Here is a 25,299-nt window from a genome sequence, read left to right on the forward strand (position 1 = left end):
CAAACAGAACAGACCAGAACTCACATTTCAGTCATTCTACTCATGGAGCAGCACCATCATAAGTAAGTGGATTCATACAACTTTGTCTACAGCCGGCTACATTTCAACGCATTAAAATCAGGAGTCTTATGTTTCATTCCTTTTAAACCTGTATTCTGCCAAGGATCTTTGAAAACAGCTAAACATGTTTGAAAGACAGACAACGTTTCTAGTTTGTTAGGAAAATGAAAAAGGAAATGCAGTTACTGTCCAATGTGCAGAGAGAATCGGTGGACATACTTTTTGAAGGCAGCAGAGATCACCGTCTTATCTCCAGATTTGGCGTCCTCCTTGGAGAAGAACCCGAAGCCGCTGAAGGAAGCCGTCTGTCCAGACTTGGTTGGACTCTTGGCTGGAGGAGGCGACACGCTGCCGACGGTTTTCCACAGCGAACCGCCGCCCGCCGAGACTTTAAGGTCGGCAGCTTCGTCCTTCTTGGCGTCGGGGCTGCTCCGTTTGGGGCTGGTGTCATAGTCGATCCACTTCCCTCCAGATGCCTTCTCGATGGCGCTGCCATCGGCCGCCTGACCCGGTTTCTCTGCCAGACTCTCTGCTACCTTCTCCTTGTCCCTGGAGCCGGGCTTGGCCTTGCTGCTGCGGTGCCGGGGGGACGGGGATCTGGACCGGGACGTATAGCTGGAACGTCTGGAGGGCCGAGATCTTCCCGAAGACGAGCGGTCGGAGTAGCGGGATCGGCTCCGGCTGCCCGAGCGCTTCTTGGGCGTGCGGGAGCGAGAGCGCCCCCTTCTGGGGCTGTGAGAGTGGTGGTCCTGGTCGTGATGGCGGTCGTGCCAGCCTCCTCCACCTCCTCCACCTCCACCCTGCCAGTTAGCCTTGTAGCCGTAGCCACCGCCTCGGTTCTGGTAGTGGCCTCGCTGGTAGTACCCTCGGTTGCGGCCCCGGTAGTGGTACGGCCTCCGGTAGCCCCGGTTGTAGCCTCTGAAGCCGCCTCTGTTGTTCTGATAGTCCCGAGATGGGTAGTTTCTGTAGGACGGAGAGTGTGAGCGAGACCGGGACCGAGACCTGGAGCTGGAGAGGGAGAAGAGAAGAAGAATTAGATCAGGGGTGTCAAATTCATTCTAGTTCAGGTTCTACATCTAGTCCAGTCTGATCTCCAGTGGACTGGACCAGTAAAACCACAGCGTAATAGCCTAGAAATAAGCACAACTCCTAACGGTTCCTTTGTTTTAGTGTAAAAATGTTCACATTTAAGGCATTATCTTTTTACTAAACATCATGAACAACCTGAAATTGATGAAGAAAAATGAATTCAGTTTCATCAACATTCAACCTCAGTTTATCATTTCCACATTACAACTTCCAGATCACAGAGTGTCGACAAAGGAACACAACATTTAGTCACCTGGAATTGACCCAGAGAGGATTTTACAACTTGTCAAGACCTAGAATTGATTTTGAATTTACATTTATTTCCACATTTCTGTAGTAATCCTGACACCACATAAACTAAAGTGGTCAATTTATCCACCTGCCTTGAAAATGTTTAAAATGTATACATAAAAAACTAAGTTGTGTTGGTGCATCAACAAACCAAACTGTGTCTTACTCAAACTGCTGACTGACATTATATTCCACAATGTTTAATGTCCTTGAATATTTTCACAGTAAGGGTTCATTTCCACCTTTATAATTTTTACACTTTGCAAAGTCATCCTGAGGGCCGGATTGGACCCTCTGGAGGTCCAGTTTTGGCCCACTCGCCACATGTTGGACACCCCTGAATTAGAGGATGTGACGCGAATGTTCAAAAAATTACAGCAAACCATTTTCAGTTTCAGCATAAGACCAACTACAGAGTTAGTTCTCTGGTTGGAAATACTCTGAGTCAGGAGACCAGGACATTAATCACAGTTCTATCTCAGGTTTGAGGTCACAGTTCGGAATGTTTTTGGTACGACCAGCCTGAGAAACAAAACATTAAACTGCTTTTGTCTGTTTCAGGGTGTCAAGACGACACAAGCCGACATGTTTTTATGTTTTTCATGTCTTTAGTTTACTAAAATAAAAGCCTGTTACTGTTCAAACCCACCCTGAGTGCCTGGACCTGGATTTTACACGTCATTGTTTTGGTTAGATGTTTCCAATTCCAAATTGAAGAATAACTGACAGAACAACTTTAATAGTTAACTTGTATTCTTTGATTTTGAGCAAAAGTGTCAGAAAATCAGCAGAACTACCAGTTTAAATGTAAAACATTAAATGTTTTGGAGTGATGACTGCAAGAATTAAGAAAATTAACTTCCTAACAAGGTAGTTTTCTTATTATTTTCCTCACACGTTACAGCCAAAACTGTTAATGAATAATTTAATTTTTCGTAGTATTATAATGGAAATGAAGGAGAGACTGTTATAAAAAGACTGCAGCGCTATTTCAGCTGTCTGACCAGCAGATGGAGCTTCCAACATATTCTGACCTCCGAGACCATAATAATCACACTAAACATTCCTCACTTTGGTTTTTTCTTTCTAAAAAAAGCTCCACCACGGCCCCCAGTGGTCCACAAACCACATTTGGGCCAAAAATGACAAAGGCGAGAAACAAAGCCACAAAAAAAGACAATGCAAATGAGACAAAAAAACATACAAAACAACAAAAATGATGCTCAAAACAACAAATAAAGCAAAACACAATATAAAAATAAGACAAAAAACACAAAGACAAAAAGGAAACACAAAACAACAAAAACATGAGACAAATAACAAAAGTGAGATGAAAAAAGACAAAAAACAATACAAAATATTATAAAAATGAGACACAAAATGACAAAAATGAGCCACAAAACAACACGAAACAAAACAAAAAAGACAAAAAATTTGACAAAAAGTTACAAAGCAGCAAAACAACGGACAAACAACAGAAACAAATCAAAAAATGACACAAAATGACAAAAATGATGCTCTAAACAATGAATAAAGTTAAACACAAAATGACAAAAATCAGACAAAAAACACAAGGGAGAAAAAAAGGAAAACAAAACAACAAAAATGAGAAACAAAATGACAAAAATATGAGACAAAAACTACAAAAACAAGACAAAATATTGCAAAAATGAGACACAAAACGACAAAATTGAGACAAACGACATGAAACAAAACAAAAAAGACAAAAAAATTAGACAAAAAAGTTACAAAGCAACAAAAAATGACAAAAAAACCTCTAAAATGACAAAAATGTGAGACAATAAAGACAAAAAGCAACAAAAAGAAGACAAAATATTACAAAAATGAGACACAAAACGACAAAAGAACAATGAACAATCTAGTATTTTACTTTCTGATCCAAACAACTTGTCATGGTCTAGAAATGATTTTAAATTTATAGTTGTACTAATTTACAGTCTGCAGTTAATGTCTTCTCTGGAATTTTTACACTTTGAGGGCCGGATTGGACCCGCTGGAGGACCGCTTTTGGCCCACGGGCCGCATGTTGGACACCCCTGCTGTAGAGTATCTACACTGAGCATAGTTTGGCTCATCCTGACTGTGAATTACGGTAAAAAAACAAACACAACAGATAAAACTGATTAAACATCTACGTGTTTTCCCGGCAGAACAGTCAACTCTGAGTGACCTGCTGCCTCAAAAACAAACTAAACTTCAGCTCAGGTGATTTAACCTTAAACATTCAAATAAAGGAACAATAAAACCTTCTTTACGGACCATAAAACATCCAGTCTTCCAGATACGCCACAGGAAAGCCTTTAGATGCTGCTCCTCTGCTTACCTACTGGGTGTTTTCATGAGATCAGATTAGCTCCAGCAGCCGGATGTCTGAACCGATGTGTCGGTAAAAGGTGGAACCAGGACACAATCTGCTCTAATCCAGAGGGAGGAGGCAGCGAGGGGGACGGCTGCTTCCTTCTTACACAAATCATTGACATGCAGCTTAGAGAAGCTCTCCAGGAGATAAAAACTCTCTTCAGGCAGTCAGAAAGACGTTAACCTTTGAGCTTCAAACACAAACTGCCCTGACAACACAAAGCTGAGAACAGAAAACACTCAGATGAGTTAAAAACTAAACCTGCAGCGGATACTAACTCCACACATTATCTGTAATTACTAACTCAAGATGAAAGCTTCAGTATAAACGTGACGGTTTATTTTTGCAGGATGTCATGACGTTATGAAGCCAACAGAGACGGAAATACGAGACGTTTCCTGGTTGAACTGTGCATAAATACACTCAGCTAACAGGGAAAACACCTTCAACTGTCAATCACTAAATCTACAACGATCTGAACTGAAACTATTTGAACACAGCAGGAAACTAGAAAAGCCCTCAGAGAGCTCAGTCCTCCTCCAAGGCTGCTCATTCCCCCATATGTCAGAAATGCAGCATTTGTTTATTAGTTACTGATGACCAGAAATCACAGCACCATAGAATGTGTCCATTTAGTTTTCATCCATTATCCATCCATTATCTATACACCGCTTAATCCTCACTAGGGTCATGGGGGGGCTGGAGTCTATCCCAGCTGACTCAGGTGAAGGCAGGGGACACCCTAGACAGGTCACCAGTCTGTCACAGGGCTACATACAGAGACAAACAATCACTCTCACATTCACACCTACGGGCAACTTAGAATGATCAATTAACCTCAGCATATTTTTGGACTGTGGGAGGAAGCCGGAGTACCCGGAGAAAACCCACGCATGCACAGGGAGAACATGCAAACTCCATGCAGAAAGATCCCGGGAAAGCCAGGACGTGAACCAGGGATCTTCTAGCTGCAAGGCGAAAGTGCTAACCACTACGCCACTGTGCAGCCCTTATTTAGTTTTCAGTCATTTTTAATAATTTCCTGTTCATTCTGAACAGATTTAAGTAATTTTGGTCAATTCTTGTCATTTCTAACAACTTTTGTGTAATTCTGGACAAATTTTCTGCAATTTTGGATCATTTTCAAGTCATTTTGGATGATTTTTACAGCGTCTATTTGCAGTGATGTGAGCAGCTAGAAGCAGATCAGAACACAAGGACATGATGCCGTCTGTAATTTTTTTGATTTTTAATTTTAACCCTCAATCTTATTCTGTAATTTTCAAACTCCCTAGTTCCTCTAATTCAGTGGTTCCCAACCTGTTTGGCTTGGAGCCCCCCCTATAAGCTGAACCCCAACCCCTTGGTTATCTGAGCTGTATGTTCTAACTGTCAAAGCTCTTTGTGAACGCTGTTCTTAAGGGTATGAATAAAGCTATTATCATTATCATCATTATCATTATTATTATCATTAATATTCACATGACAGCTGAATTATTTAACATTTCGAGTACCAAACAGCTGGAGTGAATATCTGAACAACACAGATCAGTAAATCTAAATATCCATCAATTCAGTTTACATATTCAGCCCAGTTTCTACCTGTAGCGTCGTTTCCTGGATCTTGAGCGGGATCGGCTTTTGGAGTGAGACCTGGAGTAGGATCTGGATCTGGACCTAGACCTGGACCTGGATCGGGACCGAGCTGGAGAATCTGGAGCCTTTGACATGTCTGTGTTCAGTAAAGCCAGTATAGATGATCCTTAAAAATAGAAGAGGAGAGTTCAGAGACAGAATGAACTCTAAGGGAATGAAACATTCAAACAACCTCCATGTTAACTGGAGGGCTGCACCAGATATTAGACGGAGGATATAAACTTTATATATTGAGCAGGTTTTATTCTTCAGGTTCTGCTCCATAAAAGGGCATGTCTACCTGTCATGTGACTCAACATGACAAAGCAACATGGATGTTTCAAATGATGCCAGAGAGGAAACTGTTAATATATTTATTGTCCCACTCAGTGAATCTCTTATTTCTAACTTAGAGCTGGACATTAGAGCTCTGAAACTTTAAACCTCATTTAAACATCAACATTTAGGCCCTAAGCTGTCCCATGATGAAGGAAATCACTTCAATTAAATTAAAAATAATGTTATTTATTGACTATTTTCTGTAATAAATACCAACAGATTGATCAATTTTCTAATCTGTGTTCTATTAACTGCAGTACCAACAGTGTAAAACAGGCTGGACAGATAATCAGAACCAAACATTAAAACATATTTATGTGTTTTCTGCAACTCAGCTCATCTATACTAGCATTCAAAAGTGTGGGGTCACTTAGAAATGTCCTTATTTTTGAAAGAAAAGCAACTTTAGAGAGCAACTTTAATTACTACAGAGCAACTTTAACTAGTATAGAGCAACTTTAACTCATTTTTGAGCAACTTTAACTAATATAGAGCAACTTCAATTAATACAGAGAAACTGTAACGTTCAGTTAGGTCACTGATGAACAGCTGAACAGGTTTGCAGACAAAACCTCAGAGACAATCATTGGAAAAAGCTGATTTAAATCCTGAACTCTGAGCAGAACCTCCTCCAGAGCAGGTGAGCTGTGCAGTCTCGGTTACCATGGAGACCTACAGGTTAAAGAGAGTCACCTTCATGGCGTTTTAGATTCTAGCTGAAGGCTCAACATACCCGCTAACACATTAATCTCAGCCTGGGTTCAGTCCTGTGATAGTAAAAGGTCAGAACATTGAGCAAACATCACACAGATCCCCACATTAATCAGGCCTCAGCAGCTTCTCCTGCTGACAGGTTAAAGGCAGGACGCTGTGTCGCCTCGCCGTCCGTCAACAACCACCGCACCAACCTGACCTTCAACCGTCAGTGAAATAAATCAGCGATAACCAAGGGCGGCCAACAGGCTTCAGACGGCGGCAGACAGGTGGACAGAGAGTAAATGCGTGTTCAGAAACCTGGATCTACACCAACCTGAACAGAGCTGCTCTCCAGAGACATGACCTTACTACAGAACGATCTGACTCATGGCTCTACATCTCTACTGCAAATATGATCAGAGGAGGCTGAGTCAGACACAGAATCAGCTCTGAGGGTTTCTGAAGGCAGCTGGGGATGACTGCCAAGGAAGTGATGCCGTAAAATCATGTTATGCAGTTATTTATAGGAGGCCCTCCAGGTTTAAGGGTCAGACAGGAACCTTTAACGTCCCTCAGTGTTTCATCTACATTCATTTAGGAGTGGTGGGCCGCCATTCCTAAATCCGAGCCGCCACTCCTTCAAATTTCTTTTCTTTTTTTATTGTCACAAATACACCTCCGCTGCATGTCTCCACCTTCACAGCAGAGTCCTGCACTGAATAGAAATAGAATAGAATATGCTTTATTGTCATTATACAGTGTATAACGAGATCTGATAGGGGCTTTTGACCGGGGTGGAGCCCGTTCGGAGTCGGAGCCGGTGCCCGACTTGACGCCGGTTTTTTGTCTTTCCACCACCGGAGCTGCGGCTCCGGGCTCCAAAAACTGGGGCTTTTTCGGGCACCAACTCGTTGCTGGGCCAGACTTGGCCAGAGTTGAGAGCCGTACATGTCACGGGCAGGGGGCGGGGTGACATCTAAAAACATCTAAAAAGATAAACATAGATATGATGAAAAAAGCACTGGCTCTCAACTTTGAACCAACCTAGTACCTGGTGCTCTTTGGTCGAAAGCCCCTATGAGAGCTTCTCCTTTTCGGTGCAAATCTTGAAGATAGTGCAAACAGTCTCTACATACAAATATACAGTATAAATAACAGAGTGAATATAAATACCAGGGTGAATGAGGCAGTGGTGTATATTGCACATTTCACACTATATTGTTGGCTGGGTGTGAGACATGAGACGTGACAGTTCAGGGTGGTGATGGCTCTCGGAAAGAAGCTGTTTTTAAGTCTGTTTGTCCTCGCTTTAATGCAACTGTAACGCCTTCCAGAGGGCAACAGATCAAAAAGGTGAGAACCAGGATGTGAACTGTCACTGTGTCGGGTACGCGTGAGTACCAAGGTAAACTACAGATAACTATGTTGTTCAGTATCTACTCTTTGATATGTTGGGTTAATACAACGTTAATTACTCCTTCAAAGTGACGTCACATCCAGCACCCAGGCAGCAGGTCAGAGAGTCAGAGGAGTGACGTCTTGGAAAATAGAGCAGCGACTTACCAGAGAAAAGTTATTAGCTTAAAATAACTCATAATATATTTTACAAGTTAAACAGACGTTCTCTAAATATTGATGACCAGCTAACGTTACGTAACATATCGGTAGCTTCAGTTAATTGGGCCCGGTGCCAAGTCAGTGTCGCTAACGTGAATAAACTATTGATAGCATTAAGTTTAATTAATTACACAAATTAAACTATTTATTTAATAAATAATCAAATAATTAAATTTATATAATTTAAAATGTATTATATAAATGTAACTATTTATTTGATAAATAATTTAATTTATATAATTATTTTAAAATAAATAAGATTTTAAATAAATAAGATTTTATTTATTAAAATAAATACTATAAATATTGTTTGTTTTCTATTGTAATATGCATCTTTTTCTGATAAATCAGATCTGTATTCTAGAGACGTGAATGAGACCAGCTTTAATTTCTCTGCACATAAAACAGACTTTAAATGGTTTGGGAATGAGATAGTTACGCTCAGTGATCCTTTTTAATTTTTAATATTTTGTTTTTAAAAAGGATATGGATACGTTTCAACGACGCTGATGAAAACAGCAACCCTTAATACTACATAATACTCCTTATTTTGTTTGTAAATATGTCCATAAATAACTAAAGGAGTGGGGTACTGAGTGACTAATATGTTGGGTTATTATTTTTTGCTTTGTTTTGTTGTTGTGTTTTGAATATTTTCAGTATGTTTTGTGGCTTTTTCCCCCTTACATGTGGGAAATAAAAACACTCATTCATTCTAAAGGTAAGGACTGGGTGTCAGCATGGATCTGTATTCAAAGAGGTTATAATTTAAAATGTAAATCAGGTTTTAGTGGGGGAGTTTTTCACACTGAGCCGAGCATATTAAAGACGGTAACCTACAAACGCCTCCTGTAGGAAGCTCTGTGGTGAAGAACTAGCATTGGTATTCACAGCAGCAGCAGCTCTGACTCTGTTCTGCTCTGGAAAAGGCCTTGCAGACTTTCTGTATGCCCTGAATGATAATCACAGCGAGCTGACGTCCACCACGTTATCTGCTGCGAGCTACTGAAGCGGCAACGTCCTTTTGACATTGAGACAAAAAAAGGAAGTGAAAACGAGCACGAATAATTCCAGATTCTTCCTGTTTCCTTACTGCATGTCTGACTGACTGTACGACCTGCACACGCTAAGCTTTCACAGGTTTCATAAACGGTTTCTATAGCCTCAATACGAGCTGGAAGATATCAAGTAAATATCTAAGGGTGGGATATTCCATTTGACTCATGATATAATGTCTTGAGTAGATCTTAGCGCATTAGATACCATCAACAACGTAACTAATGGAAGAAGATGACATGAATTTGCAAAACCACTGACGACAGGACACACTGCTGAACGTTTCAGTAACTGCAGCTATTTGTGGCGTCTTAAATTGTGATTTCTATTTGAAATCTTTCAGCCCTTGTTGAGGCTCAAAGTTTTGCTGCATCGTTTTGTTCATTCATCAGTCCAGAGTTTAAACATTTATCATTTGCTGTAATAAATAATAGCAATCTTTACCTTCTGTAGCTAAAAACGTGAGGACATTTGCTGGCTTTTAGGTAAATATGTAAGTGTGGGAGATTCGATTTGATTCATATTATAATGTCTTGAGTAGATTTTAGCGCATTAGATACCATCAATAACATGACTAATGGAAGAAGATGACATGAATTTGTAAAACCACTAACGAAAGGACGCACTGCTGAACGTTTATCAGTAACTGCAGCTACTTGTGGCGTCTTAAATTGTGATTTCTATTTGAAATCCTCGACTCATACATCACATAATGTGTTCTGTGAGGGAGTTAAAGCAGAACTGGTTGAGGTTTACATGGACAAATGGGCGACTAATTATTAATATTTTAGTATTAATAGTTAGCTTTCCAAAAGAGCATTAATCAGCAAGAACACTGATAATAGATCTGTAGTTTTAGTCATTTTTCAAGTGAATTTCCCAAATATTTTTAGCTACAGAAGGTAAAGATTGTGGCTGTTTATTACAGTAAATGATAAATGTTTAACTCTGGATTAATGAACGAACAAAAACAAAAAACAGCAGCTCGGAGGCGATGAGTACGATGCAACGCAACGGTTTCTGTAGCCTCAATAAGGGCTGGAAGATTTCAGGTAAATATCTAAGTGTCATGATATAACTTCTTGAGTAGATTTTAGCACATGAGATACCATCAATAACGTGACTAACAGAAGGAAGCCGACATGAATTTGTCAAACCACTGACTACAGGACACCCTGCAGAACATACATCCTAAATTGCGATTTCTATGTGAAATCCTCGACTAGTTATACGTCACATACAGTGTTCTCTGATGGAGTTAGAGCAAGACTGGTTGAGTTTTACTTTGTGGACTGGTGGGGCTGGTTGGAGGGCTTCAGGTTAAACAATCATGCAGACAAAGACTGAAACCTGAGAACCAGAGAGAAACACAAAACAAACTGAACCCCACTGTTTTTATGATGGTCTAATTCCCTGAAGAATCTCCACATCGATCTGAGTCATAAAACACAGCTGGCTACATGTGTAGAGCTGCAACGATCAATCGATTAGTTATCAACCAATAAATTAACTGCAGACTATTTTAACCCTTGTGTCGTCCTGCGGGTCAAACTGACCCGTTTTAAAGTTCGAAAATGTGGAGAAAAAAAAAATCCAGCAAATTTCGCTGGATTTTGGTTGATTTTTATGTGAATGTTCTTAAAGAAAATATTAGAAGTTTTACTGATGTATATGGAATCACTTTAGATATTTTGAGGATTTTTTTGAAAGATTTTTACTATTTTTTTGAAAATATTTACAAGAATTTTCTTGCCAAATTTGGGAGATTTTTTTAAAATAAAACTTTTAAGGAATTATTGGACTATTCTTCCTGAAGGTTTTGCAAATTTTCAGAAATTTGAGGAATTTTTTTGCTGAATTTTTTTCAGTCAAGGAAACAATATTTTTTGGTGCCCATAAATGAAGACAACAGGAGGGTTAATAATGAGTTTGAGTTTTTGCAATATATTGTGTTGTTTTTGTTGTTTTCTGTCTTTTTGTCGTACTGTTGTCGTTTCCTGTTTCCCTTTTGTCTCACTTGTATTTTTTGTCTTATTTTTGTCATTTTGTGTTTTGTTTTATTCATTGTTGTGAGAATCGTTTTTGTCGTTTTGTGTTTTTCTATGTCGCCTTGTTTCTCGCTTTTGTCATTTTTTTTGTCTTGCATTTGCTGTTTGTCCATCTTTTTGTCATTTTCTAATTTTTTTGTCAAATGTTTTGTCTCTTTTTTGTTTTGTTTGTCTCATTTTTTTGTCATTTTGTTTCTCGTTTTAGTCGTTTTATGTCTCATTTTTGTAATATTTTGTCTTGTTTTCGTTGTTTTTTGGGTTGTTTTGTTGCTTGTCTCATGTTTTTGTCGTTTTGTTTTTTGTTGTCTCACTTGTGTTTTTTGTAGTTTTTTGTCTTGTTTTTGATCCTTTTGTGTCACTTTGTAACTTTTTTGTCTAATTTTTTGTCTCTTTTCTTGCTTTGTTTCATGTCATTTGTCTCATTTTTTGTCTGTGTTTCCTTTCTGTAATATTTCATCTTGTTTTTTCTCTTTTATTGTCTGACTTTTGTCATTTTGATCCTCCAGTAAATCCTCTCTGGTTCAGTTCCAGGTGACTAAATGTTGTGTTCCTTTGTCAACACTCTGAGATCTGGAAGTTGTAATGAGGAAATGATAAACTGAGGCTGAATGTTGATGAAACTTAAATTTATTTTCTTCATAAATTTCAGGTTGTTCATGATGTTTAGTTAAAAGATAATTCCTGAAATGTGAGCATTTCTGCACTAAAACAAAGGAACCATTAGGAGTTGTGGTTATTTATAGGTTATAGGTTACTATGCTGTGGTTTTACTGGTCCGGTCCACTGGAGATCAGACTGGACTAAGATGAGTTTGACTATCCTGACGTAAAGGATAATATTACAGTAAGAAGTGGCTTCTATGGTAAACTTCAGTAAAAGCATTTAAACATTTTTTTTCTGAATGAAGCTGCAATTATTTTCCAACTACTTTGATAAGCCTAGGAGTATTTTCTTAAGTTAAAAAGTCCTGCTACTTACATGCTCATATTTTCTGGTTAAATTTGTTTGGCTTGTGGACAAAACTAGACAGTAAAGACTTCACTGTAGGCTTCAAGTAACACATTTTTCACCAAACAATTAATCAATTAATCAAGAAAACACTGAAAATATGCATTTGTTGTATCTCTGCCTTTATAATGCTACTACTGAATAAAGTTTATCTAATTCAGAGACACATGGCCGTGCTTTTCCCCAAAGCAGACAGAATTCAGAGTTCTTCAGGTTGTTAATTCGCTCATTCGGTTAATCATCAACATATAAGGCTATGATTGTGCAAAAAACATAGTAAAAGGTAAGGAGAACCGGTGTCACCGGACCTCAAACACACAGATATATAAACGTGTAAAATAATATAAAAAAAACAAGACTTTTGCTTTCTGTTGCAGCCAATACTGATTCCAATAACCAACTGCAGATATCGATACCAGGGGCTCATCTTTCACCGCTAGCTGGCCGCTAACTTAACCACCGACCGGCGCAGAGAACAAGTAAAACCCGGTTACCTTTATTCAGCAGAGTGGACGAGGTTCGGTTCGGCGAGCAAATGTTTTCAGGACCGGAGGAACCTTCGAGGCCCGAAGCTGCCCGCTCGTCTGCCGCCTCCTTCCTGGTTCTGCTCAGACTCCGTCAACGGCTGCCTGCTAGCCTGTTAGCCACCTAGCTGCTAGCCACCTAGCCGCTAGCCTGTTAGCCACCTAGCCTGTTAGCAGCAGCTCCGAGACCAAGTTAGTGAACAACCCAGACGCTCGGTACCGTTACGAGAAGAAATGTGGCCGGTCTGTGGTGTCATTTCCCGTTAAATTTACACACGAGAACGACTCTACGTGTTTGTAAATTGCGCTAAATATGCGCTATTTAAGGAATCGAGATTTAACAGCAGCTAACGGTCGAGTTCACGCTAACTGGCGCTCACGTAAAATGCAAATCACGCGAGAATTCGAGTGACGAAGCGCTGATGCCAAGCTGAGGAGACACCTCGAAGAAAGACTCAAATACATCCAGTTTGTGCCCTTCTTAGGGTAAAATCCTGGATTTTAACTCACGTTCACGGATCAGAGGTGTCAGGGGTTAAAATATCTCATAGGATAGTTAATGAAATGACCACAAAGAGATGCTAAATGTTTTGAAACACCTGCAGAAATACAGAAAATCATGTAAAATGACCTGCAGAATGTCAGCAAAGACATGTAAACTCACTACATAGAGAAAGAAACAACAACAGAAACTCAAAACGACATAAAGAAGTGCAAAAGAACCCCAAAGAGACACAAAATGAAGTACAACACATAGAGATACAGAGCAAAGGCACATCGAACGACCAGAAAGACACAAAAGTTCACAAAAAGAGAAAAAAATTACAGACCAGAGAAGGCAGGTGTTTGGAATTTATCATAAAAGACACACAAACGACAAACTCAAAAACAACTACTATCAGAAATTCACATCGAAAAGACACAAAAGACTACAAAAAGAGACACAAAATGAGACTGAAAAACTGCCAAGAGACACAAAACAACTACACAGAAATTCAAAACCTTCATTAAATATCCATAATGACAAGAACTAGCTGCAAGGAGACATAAAATGACCAGAAAAGACAACAAAAAGAGAGAAAATGACTCAACAGAGACACAAAACAACTACAGAGAAATTCAAATCAAGTGAAAAAAAAAGTTGCAAAAAGCAAAATTAAACACGAGACACAAACCAGAAAAGAAAATGCAAGATGAACACAAATGGATGCAAAACAAGTTCAAAAGAAGCACAATATTTAATTATGTTTGCAATTTAAAAGTGAGAATTTTCATGTTGCGACCACGGCTGGTGTAAAATGATCTTTATGTTTGTATTTCTTGATTTTCTGATAAAGAAAATCTGTAAATAAAGTTAATTGTAGTTCACTAACATGCAGCTAGCAGCCGCCTATCAACATCTTTTGTTTTACAGAGAAAAGCTGGTCAGTTTCTCTTAATAAACTGCATTAAACCCCTGAAATAAACCCATTACACTGCAGGTTTGATGTCGTCCAGTGAACAATGTTCAGGCTAAAGCTCAGCGGTCCTTTAGTGTCAGTTTAAGGACTATTTTTATCAGTCTGAGCCACATGAAGCCTCCATCAGAGCCTCTCAGAGCTGCTGGTCCAACAGAAATACACTCAGTACAGTTATATGTTCATGAGAATCAGCAGGAAACATCTTAAAAAATTATTTTATAGCTTGTTTTGAGTCTCTTGAATGAGCTGGAGCCTCTTTATTCATCTTCACACCTCATTTAAAGGTCAGGTGAACAGATGCTGCTGGATGTTCTGAGATCCTCAAACTAAAATAGAGCCGATGGAGGCTTGAAGTGTCTCAGCTGATCTCTGGAACACTTTATCTTTTCACTACGAGCTGTTCGGACTTTACAAAGCTTTAAATCTGCTGCAGACACAACTTCTGTTTGACCTTCAGTTCAAGTTGAGCTCCATAAAATCTCCAGTTTTCTGCTCCACATTGATCAATAATAGGTATTGATGGGCTCAGCTTCTTCTTCCATGTTCTCTGTGCTGTTTGCTAACTCTACTCTAATCCCTGCTAATGTGATCTTTTTCTCAGCAGTAGAAGCTAGATATTTAGCTGCTGTTACTGCTGACCAAGAGGACAAACTGACTGATGGAAAACAGTCCAAAGAATTAGTCTGATCCTGATAATATGAGCTGGAGGGAGACATTCAATCAAGGCTGACAATGGGATGAAAAGATGGAAAATAGAAGAGAGGACATAGCTTTGCTCTACACATTCTGTAGGAACACTGTTGGATGATGGAAACGACATAAACAAGACATAAAACTACAAAAACGAGACACAGAATGACAAAAATGAGACACAAAACGACAAAAACAAGACCGAAAATGACAAAACCAAGACAGAAAATGACAAAAATGAGACACAAAATGACAGAAACAAGACACAAAATAGCAAAAATGAGACAGAAAATGACAAAAACGAGACAGAAAACGACAAAAACGAAAAAGCAACCAAAAAAAGACACAAAATGACATTAAAAAAAGACACAAGACAAAACTTCATCACCAGGTTCTGCTAACATGTGGGAAACGTTCCATGAATAATAATTATTATTTCAAATATTATGTTTATTAAAAAATGTTCCCACAATTACAGAGACATGAATGAAAAAATAAAACCAGTAAAAGTAGATTTAAATGAGATTCTAACTGTTTTATCAGAGATCCAGTTTGGTCATCAGGGGGGAGGACAAGGGAAAAATGGCATTTTAGGGGAACTCCAGACTTATTTGGGATTTAAAATATTTTAAACATTCTTTTCTCCTAGTTTTTATAGATTTAGTCTCAGGACAAGAGCATTTACACACTATTGATGTTTTAGGGTTTAATATGTGAATTATTGGATGTAAAACATCCTCCAGGTCTGGAACGATCCATTAATCATAATGAACTTAATCACCATAATTATGAACAAAACTTGATATATGAGTAAAATCTAAGTTGCTCCAATTAGACTCTTGGCTTTTTTGTGTTTTATTTACGAACAAACAATATTTAACAAATTAAATTATGAGGTTTTAGGTTGATTTTTTAAAAAGAGATTCACATCTAGTTGTTCCAAACTAGTATTTTCATGTTATTTTAAATATTTTTTCGTGCTATGAACTTATCTACCATAATTAAAAACAGTGTTTTAATTTGATTTACAAAAAATTTTCTAAAAAGCTGTTTCAACTATTTAAAATATTTTTTATTTCACTTTTATTACTCAACTACCGTAACTGTAGACACAAGATTTTAATCTGGAAAAGATTTTTTTCAAAAATTAAATATTAATTAATTTTAAATTAACTTTGTTAATGCAGAAGTTTGACTTTAAATCATACAAAATATTAACTAAATGTTGTCCTCACATCCCTTTAACCCTCCTGTTGTCCTCATTTACAGGAACCAAAAAATATTGTTTCCTTGACTGAAAAAAATGCAAAAATTGTGCAAAAAAATTCCCCAAATTTCTAAAAATTTGCAAAACCTTCAGGAAGAAAATTCCAATAATTCCTGAAAAATTTTGCTTAAAAGTTTTATTTTTTTAAAAAAAATCCCAAATTTGGAAAGAAAATTCTTGTAAATATTTTCAAAAAATGAGTAAAAATCTTCCAAGAAATCCTAAAAATATCTAGTGATTCCATATCAGTAGAACTTCTGATATTTTCTTTAAGAACATTCAGAAAAACATCAACCAAAATCCAGCGAAATTTGATGGATCTTGGTTGATTTTTTTGTGAATGTTCTTAAAGAAATATTTTTTGAACATTTCTTTTTTTCCACCAAAAAATTTTCGAAAATTTCCCAAAAAATGTTGAAAATGTGGACATCAGAAGTTTCACTGTGAATTTTTTATTTTTTCCCACATTTTCAAATTTTAAAATGGGTTAATTTGACCCACAGGACGACACGAGGGTTAAAATGATGTCAGCAGCTTTAAAGATTCATCTAAATGAGGAAATAAGTTTTTCTTAAATATTTATTAAATAAAGTTCACCTGAATTACTTTTGAAAATGCAGTTAAAATCAGCATTTAAACTATTAAAGTTAAAACAATCAGATGATGGTTAAATAAAACACAGCAGGATGTAGAATATATATTTAGTATTTTAAAGCAGGTAAAGCAGATAAAAGTAGAATGAGAATAGAGACTGACCTGCAGCAGAGACCGAAGCTTCTTCTTCTTCTTCTTCTGCAGATTAAACCTCACAGAGTTCAGAACCAAACATCTGAAATCACGTCTGAATTATAAATAGTTCTGGAAGCGTTTCCTTTAACGTTGTCCACTGAGATGATCTACGATTGTCTCAGTTTGGTTCCACATTTTAAATGTCTGCAGGCTGGAGAGGAAGAATCCAGAGTTTATCAGACGTTCTGTAGCGTTTAGACAAGAACCTGGAGATCATTTATCTGTTTATTCATTTATTTATTCATTGATTTATTCATTTTTCCATATATTGATTTATTAATTTTTTCCATTTATTTATTCATTTATCCATGTATTTATTTATTTATTTATTCATTTATTCATCAGGAACAGAACAAACTGACTGGAGGATTTATGGAAGTTTTTTAATATTAAAGATTAAAAAGTGGTAAATCATCCATCCATCCATTATCTATACACCTCTTAATCCTCACTAGGGTCATGGGGGGCTGGAGTCTATCCCAGCTGACTCAGGTGAAGGCAGGGGACACCCTAGACAGGTCACCAGTCTGTCACAGGGCTACATACAGAGACAAACAATCACTCTCACATTCACACCTACGGGCAATTTAGAATAATCAATTAACCTCAGCATATTTTTGGACTGTGGGAGGAAGCCGGAGAACCCGGAGAAAACCCACGCATGCACAGGGAGAACATGCAAACTCCATGCAGAAAGATCCCGGGAAAGCCGGGACGTGAACCAGGGATCTTCTAGCTGCAAGGTGAAAGTGCTAACCACTACACCACTGTGCAGCCCCGTGGTAAATCATTCTGAAGCTATTAGTTTAGATTTTTAAAAAACTGTTCTGTTAAATTAAATGATTAAAATTCTGTAAAATTACAAAAAATTAAAAAAACATATTTTATTTATTGCATTTAAATCTGCAAAAATTGTATTATGATATTTCTTAAATTAGTAAAAGCATTTATTTACATTAAAAATTGAAAAAAATGGTGAATCATTATTTTAGATTCAAAAAACTGTTTTGATAAATGAATTAAAATGATTATTAAAATTTTATAAAATCACAAAAAAGATAAAAATTTTTTTTACTTCATTTAAATCTGCAAAAAAATAATTATAGGTTTTTTAAAATTAGTAAGGAAATTGTAATTATATTTAAGATAGAAAAATGGTAAATAATTTTAAAATCTATGATTTTACAGATTTTTAAAACTGTTTTGTTAAATTAATTGTAAAAATTTTGTAAAATCAGAGAAGATATAAAACATTATTTTAACTATATTTGATTCTGCAAAAATTAAAGTTTAATTATTTTAAAAATATTTGTAAGAAATTTTATTTGTATTTTAAAGACTAAAAAATGGTATCTCATGTTTAAATTATTATTACTATTATTATAAGATTTTTTGGGATCTGTTTTGTTAAATTAAATCATAAAAGTGAATGAATGAAGAAAACAATTTATATTTAGGATTTTAAAAATGGTCAATCATTTTAAAACTATTAATTTGGAGATTTCATTTTACTGTTCTATTAAATTAACTTATCAAAATTTAGTAAAATTACAAAAATATAGAACATGTTTTACTATATTTAAATCTGCAAAAAAATATTGTAGTTTCTTTTTAAATAGTAAAGGCATTTTATTTATATTAAGTGTTTGAAAATGATAACTCATTTTAAAACAATTCATTTATATTTTTTTAAACTGTTTTCTTAAATTAGTAAAATTCTTTGAAATCATAAAAATATTTTAAAACTTTTTTTCTTGTATTTAAATCTGCAAAAAAATTGTATTATGGCATTTCTTTAATTAGTAAAGAAAACTTTATTTATTTTAAGGACTGAAAAATGGTAAATCATTTTTAAAAAATTATTATTTTCGAGATTTATTTAGCCGTTTTGTTGAACTAAATTATTAAAATTCTGTAAAATCACAAAAATATAATAAATAGTTTTTTTTTACTCTATTTCAATTTTGAAAGAAAATTTCTTTTTTTAAATTGATTTTATCCATCAGGAACACACAGATTGACTGGAGGATTTCTGTTCTGTTGCTGCTTTATGTCAGGTTTCTATCAGAGACTGTATTATTATGTATTATATAATCTATGACAGAAACCATAGACGGTATTATGATATGATGGTTTCTATCCTAGACAGTATAATACTGTGTTATCGATGGTTTCTATGTGACGCTCCACATGTTGGACGGAGATAAGAAACTTCTATTCAAAGCTGCAGATCAGGAAGAGAATTTATGCAAAAATCCAAAACTGTCCAGGAACAGGAAGAGGAAAAACACAGAGAGACAGGATTAAATGATGTTTATATTTATTACAGGATTCAGAGGCTTTTTAATTTTTATACACACAATAAACTAATTATCAAAGGACAAATAATTCATATACAGAGAACAGTTTCTGTAGAAAATCTGTCACATGAAGGATTTAAGATCTACTCAGAGAAACTGAGGTACAGAGGAAGAAATTACTGTAAAACTCTCCTGCTTTCTCAAAATACAACAACAAACTGTAAAATCTGAAGCTTTTAATGAGAACCTGACAAAAATGATACACAAGAGAAATGAGATAAATTTGTTCCAAAAAGATGTGAAACAACACAAACAAGATAAAAAAAAGCTAATGAAATTAAAAAAACTAATGAAATAAAAAATAGAAGACAAAACACCAAAAAACAACACAAACAAGACAAAAGAACTAATAAAACAATAAATCTAAGACAAAACACCAAAAAACAACACAAACAAGATGCAAAAAAAGGAATAAGATGACAGCAATCAGACAAAATACAAAAAAAAAGTTTGGTTTAATGTTTGGTTTAACGTTTGACTCGTCGTTTATTAAATCTCCTGCTGCAGATAAAATCCAGATTAAATGTGGTTTAATGAACTAATAATAGAAATGAGCATCAGCTGTTCCTCTGCTTTGTTCTCTGACTGAAGCTTCTAATAATAAAAGCAGCAGCAGAAAGTCGCCTCTGGATTCTGTTCAGAATCTAAAGGACTAAACAGCTGATTCCTCCACACCGCTACAATAAACCAGCAGATATGTTTATTATTTATACACTAACAGCAATATTCTGCTTCTTTCTCTATATTCTGACTCTAATAACTGTCCTGTTGCACTGCTGTCTTCATATATTCTTACTAGATGTGTAAATATCTGTATATGTATTTTTAGTTATTTATTAACATTGTTATTTTAATTATTTCAAATTGTACAAATTTTATTTTTTATCTTATTTTATTTTTATTTTAAATTTAATTCATTTTTCATTTTTTCTCTTCTTCTTTCTATAGTTATTTTATTTTTCTCTTCCTTATTCCTAGAGTGACACCAACGGCCAAAATCTAATTCCTTTTTAAATTTCATTTCATTTTTTCTGTTTTTTTTTCTTTAAATAATGCTTTGAATATTTTTTGGTTATTTTATATTATAATTTCATTTTTTAAATTTCATTTTTAGAATTAATAATTTATAAGACATTTTATTGTAACTGTTTTATTTTTGTGTTTTTATTAGTATTCTATTGTTCAATCAAATTTTATTATAGTATTTTTTGTTGTATCGATTAAATAATTTATAATAATTGCTCTTATTTTGTTAATCTTTTTATTTGACCTATTTTATGGTTATTTATTATGCAATACTATTTCTTTATATTTTATCGTTTTAATCTATTTAATGTATTTTTAAACAAGATTTTAGGGTTATCTGATTTTAATTTCATTTCATTTAATTTTATATTTCATTAAAAAAATCTATTTTTTAAAAATAAAATTGTTTAATTTAATTTAATCTAACTTTTTCTCTTCTTCTTTCTATAGCTTTTATTTTTCTCTTTCCTAGAATGACACCAACCGCTGAAACCAAATTCCTTTTTTTTTAATTTAAATTTTTTATTTTATATATTTTTTTTCCCTCTTCTTCTTTCTATACTTATTTTATTATTCTGACAGTAACAGTCAAACCCTAATTCCTCGTATGTTGTGGACGAACTAGGCCATGAAATCTGGTTCTTGGTCTCCTGGATTCTGTTCATTCAAACTGTTTTCTTTAACGTCGACTCTCTGACCTGAACTCACCTGAACTCACCTGAACCTGATCAGACCTCCTGCTCAGAGCTAAGACCTCTATGAGGAGTTTCACGTCTGGTTGCTGCAGAAAAGAGAATCTTTGATGTGAGTCTGGTTCAGATTCTGCGGTTTGTTGGTTTTCTGCTCAGAGCAACAGAAACAACAGAAAGCTGAAGCTGAGCAGAAAACAGTTTCCAACTGAACACGTCGACGGTTGGAGGAAGGAAATAAAAGGAAAATAAGACGAAAAGTTCCACAGAAACATCAGTTGGAGCTTCAACGTCTCCGGGTTTCTGCTGGAAAAACATCCATCCATCATCTACACCTCATAATCCCCATCAGGGTCATAGGGGGCGGAGTCTATCCCAGCTGACTGAAGGTTCACCTGGACAGGTAACAGTCTGTCACAGGTTCACCTGGACAGGTAACAGTCTATCTCAGGGCTACACATAGAGACAAACAATCACACTCACATTCACACCTACAGATAATTTAGAATCACCAGTTATTAACCTCAGCATGTCTCTGCACTGTGGGAGGAAGCTGGAGAACCTGGAGAACCCAGCAGGAGAACATGGAGACTCCATGCAGAAAGATCCAGGACACGAATCGGGGATCTTCTAGAGGTGAGGCGACAGTGCTGACCACCAAGCCACTGTGCAACCCGCTGGAAAAACAGTTGACAAGGAATCTTCTGTTTCTGAGCTCCTTCCTCACACTAACAACAGGAGTGTTGTCTTCATTTACCGGCACCAAAAAATATTGTTTCCTTGTCTGAAAAAAATCCCAAAATTCTGCAAAAAAACTCCCCAAATTTCTGAAAATTTGCAAAACCTTCAGGAAGAAAATTCCAATAATTCCTTAAAAATTTCCCTTAAAAGTTTTATTTTAAAAGAAAAAAAACAAAACAAATTTGGCAAGAAAATTCTTGTAAATATTTTCAAAAAATGAGTAAAAATCTTCCAAAAAATCCTAAAAATATCTAAAGTGATTCCATATATATCAGTAAAACTTTGAATATTTTCTTTAAGAACATTCACATAAAAATCAACCAAAATTGAGGGAAATTTGCTGGATTTTGTTTGATTTTTATGTGAATGTTCTTAAGAAACATTTTTAAATTTTCTGTTTTTTCACCAAAAAATGTTCAAAGATTTCCCAAAAATGTTGAAAACATGGACATCAGAAGTTTCACTGTGAAAATATATTTTTTATCCACATTTTCAAACTTTAAAACAGGTCAGTTTGAGCCACAGGACGACACAAAGGTTAAGGCTAGAAGTTCAGTTCTGATGAACAAAAATAAGAAGTTTTCTACGTTTCTGTGAAGTTCTTCAGTTTGAGTCGCTGCTGCCACCTTCTGGAGGAAACTAGAACATTTTACTGAGTCTGAATCAGGACAGAAAAATAAAACCTGTGTCATTTTTTGTACGTGGTGTTTATTTGTTGTCTTTTTTCCTGCTGGGCCTCTTCCAGGTCATCACTGTAAATGAGAAATTCTTCTCAACTGATCTTACCTGGTAAAATAAAGAATTAAAAAAACAAAACAAATAAAAATACTCAACTTTTTACGTCAAAAATAGTTTCATTCACGTTCTGAAATTCACTTCAAAAGCTTAATTACTGGAGAACATTTGGTTCAAACTTCAATTAATGTCCACATTCAAGTATTTAAGTATAGGACTGTCTGTCACACGTGTAAAATATTTGGCATTTTTAAATGAAAAATGATGATTAAAATGTTTTAATATATATGAAAAAATGATATTTTATCAGCTCTTCAAGTGTTGTAACTATAAAACTATTAAAAATAAACTAAAATAATGAAGATCTTCAAACAAAAAGTTTTATTTGTAAAATATTTGGCATTTTTAAATGAAAAATAATGATTAAAATGTTTTAATATATACAAAAACATGATATTCTATCAGCTCTTTGTGTTATAAGGTGAGAACTGAGACCTAGTTAGTCCATTTGGTTTGTTTAAAAGAAAAAAAAAGACTGCTATACAGCATTTTTTCATCCAAATAATTCAGTCCAAACTACAAAACCTTTAAAAATAAATAAAAACAATGAAGCTCTTCAAATCTGAGAAGCTGCAAATGTAAAATATTTAGGATTTAAATGATCAAAATATTCAAATATGTGACTAAACTTTAGATTTTAATCAGCTTTTCGTGTTTTCTTTGTAAAACTCGACTTTTTAAAGCTGTCAGGTGGAGAAGCAAAAAAGTGAAGTACAGGTCGGTAGAAGTACTCTGTTGTACTGCACCTGTAGGTCTTTAGAAGCACCTGTAGGTCAGTAGAAGCACCTGTAGGTCTTTAGAAGCACCTGTAGGTCTTTAGAAGCACCTGTAGGTCAGTAGAAGCACCTGTAGGTCTTTAGAAGCACCTGTAGGTCAGTAGAAGCACCTGTAGGTCTTTAGAAGCACCTGTAGGTCAGTAGAAGCACCTGTAGGCCAGTAGAAGCACCTGCAGGTCAGTAGAAGCACCTGCAGGTCAGTAGAAGCACCTGCAGGTCAGTAGAAGCACCTGCAGGTCAGTAGAAGCACCTGTAGGTCAGTAGAAGCACCTGCAGGTCAGTAGAAGAACCTGCAGGTCAGTAGAAGCACCTGCAGGTCAGTAGAAGCACCTGCAGGTCAGTAGAAGCACCTGCAGGTCAGTAGAAGCACCTGCAGGTCAGTAGAAGAACCTGCAGGTCAGTAGAAGAACCTGCAGGTCAGTAGAAGAACCTGCAGGTCAGTAGAAGCACCTGTAGGTCAGTAGAAGCACCTGTAGGTCAGTAGAAGCACCTGCAGGTCAGTAGAAGCACCTGCAGGTCAGTAGAAGAACCTGCAGGTCAGTAGAAGCACCTGCAGGTCAGTAGAAGCACCTGTAGGTCAGTAGAAGCACCTGTAGGTCAATAGAAGCACCTGCAGGTCAGTAGAAGCACCTGTAGGTCAGTAGAAGCACCTGTAGGTCAGTAGAAGCACCTGTAGGTCAGTAGAAGCACCTGCAGGTCAGTAGAAGCACCTGCAGGTCAGTAGAAGAACCTGCAGGTCAGTAGAAGCACCTGTAGGTCAGTAGAAGCACCTGTAGGTCAGTAGAAGCACCTGCAGGTCAGTAGAAGAACCTGCAGGTCAGTAGAAGCACCTGCAGGTCAGTAGAAGCACCTGCAGGTCAGTAGAAGCACCTGCAGGTCAGTAGAAGCACCTGCAGGTCAGTAGAAGAACCTGCAGGTCAGTAGAAGAACCTGCAGGTCAGTAGAAGAACCTGCAGGTCAGTAGAAGCACCTGTAGGTCAGTAGAAGCACCTGTAGGTCAGTAGAAGCACCTGCAGGTCAGTAGAAGCACCTGCAGGTCAGTAGAAGAACCTGCAGGTCAGTAGAAGAACCTGTAGGTCAGTAGAAGCACCTGTAGGTCAGTAGAAGCACCTGTAGGTCAGTAGAAGCACCTGCAGGTCAGTAGAAGCACCTGCAGGTCAGTAGAAGAACCTGCAGGTCAGTAGAAGCACCTGTAGGTCTTTAGAAGCACCTGTAGGTCAGTAGAAGGACCTGCAGGTCAGTAGAAGGACCTGCAGGTCAGTAGAAGCACCTGTAGGTCTTTAGAAGCACCTGTAGGTCAGTAGAAGCACCTGTAGGTCAGTAGAAGCACCTGTAGGTCAGTAGAAGCACCTGTAGGTCAGTAGAAGGACCTGCAGGTCAGTAGAAGGACCTGCAGGTCAGTAGAAGCACCTGTAGGTCTTTAGAAGCACCTGTAGGTCAGTAGAAGCACCTGTAGGTCAGTAGAAGCACCTGTAGGTCAGTAGAAGCACCTGTAGGTCAGTAGAAGGACCTGCAGGTCAGTAGAAGGACCTGCAGGTCAGTAGAAGGACCTGCAGGTCAGTAGAAGAACCTGTAGGTCAGTAGAAGCACCTGTAGGTCAGTAGAAGCACCTGCAGGTCAGTAGAAGGACCTGCAGGTCAGTAGAAGCACCTGTAGGTCAGTAGAAGCACCTGTAGGTCAGTAGAAGCACCTGTAGGTCTTAAGAAGGACCTGTAGGTCTTTAGAAGCACCTGTAGGTCAGTAGAAGCACCCGTAGGTCAGTAGAAGCACCTGTAGGTCAGTAGAAGAACCTGCAGGTCAGTAGAAGCACCTGTAGGTCAGTAGAAGAACCTGTAGGTCAGTAGAAGCACCTGTAGGTCAGTAGAAGCACCTGTAGGTCTGTAGAAGCACCTGTAGGTCAGTAGAAGCACCTGTAGGTCAGTAGAAGCACTTGTTGTACTGCATCAGAGAACCAGTGGAGCCG

At 36.8% G+C, this 25,299-nt stretch overlaps 1 protein-coding gene across 1 annotated transcript in view; it reads right to left on the reverse strand.

The window, feature by feature from the left end:
- thrap3b (thyroid hormone receptor associated protein 3b) overlaps positions 1–13,123 on the reverse strand; it is a 29,230-nt gene extending 16,107 nt beyond the window's left edge. Inside the window, exons 1-3 of the mRNA XM_055017989.1 lie at positions 12,714–13,123; positions 5,423–5,582; positions 280–1,068 (exon numbers count right to left, since the gene is read on the reverse strand). Of these exons, the coding sequence (XP_054873964.1) occupies positions 280–1,068; positions 5,423–5,550 (917 nt within the window). The 5' untranslated portion in view covers positions 5,551–5,582; positions 12,714–13,123. The remainder of the gene's footprint in view (positions 1–279; positions 1,069–5,422; positions 5,583–12,713) is intronic.
- Positions 13,124–25,299: the final 12,176 nt, after the last annotated feature.

Source organism: Amphiprion ocellaris, chromosome 15, assembly GCF_022539595.1.
Source record: "Amphiprion ocellaris isolate individual 3 ecotype Okinawa chromosome 15, ASM2253959v1, whole genome shotgun sequence".
Lineage (NCBI taxonomy): Eukaryota > Metazoa > Chordata > Actinopteri > Pomacentridae > Amphiprion > Amphiprion ocellaris.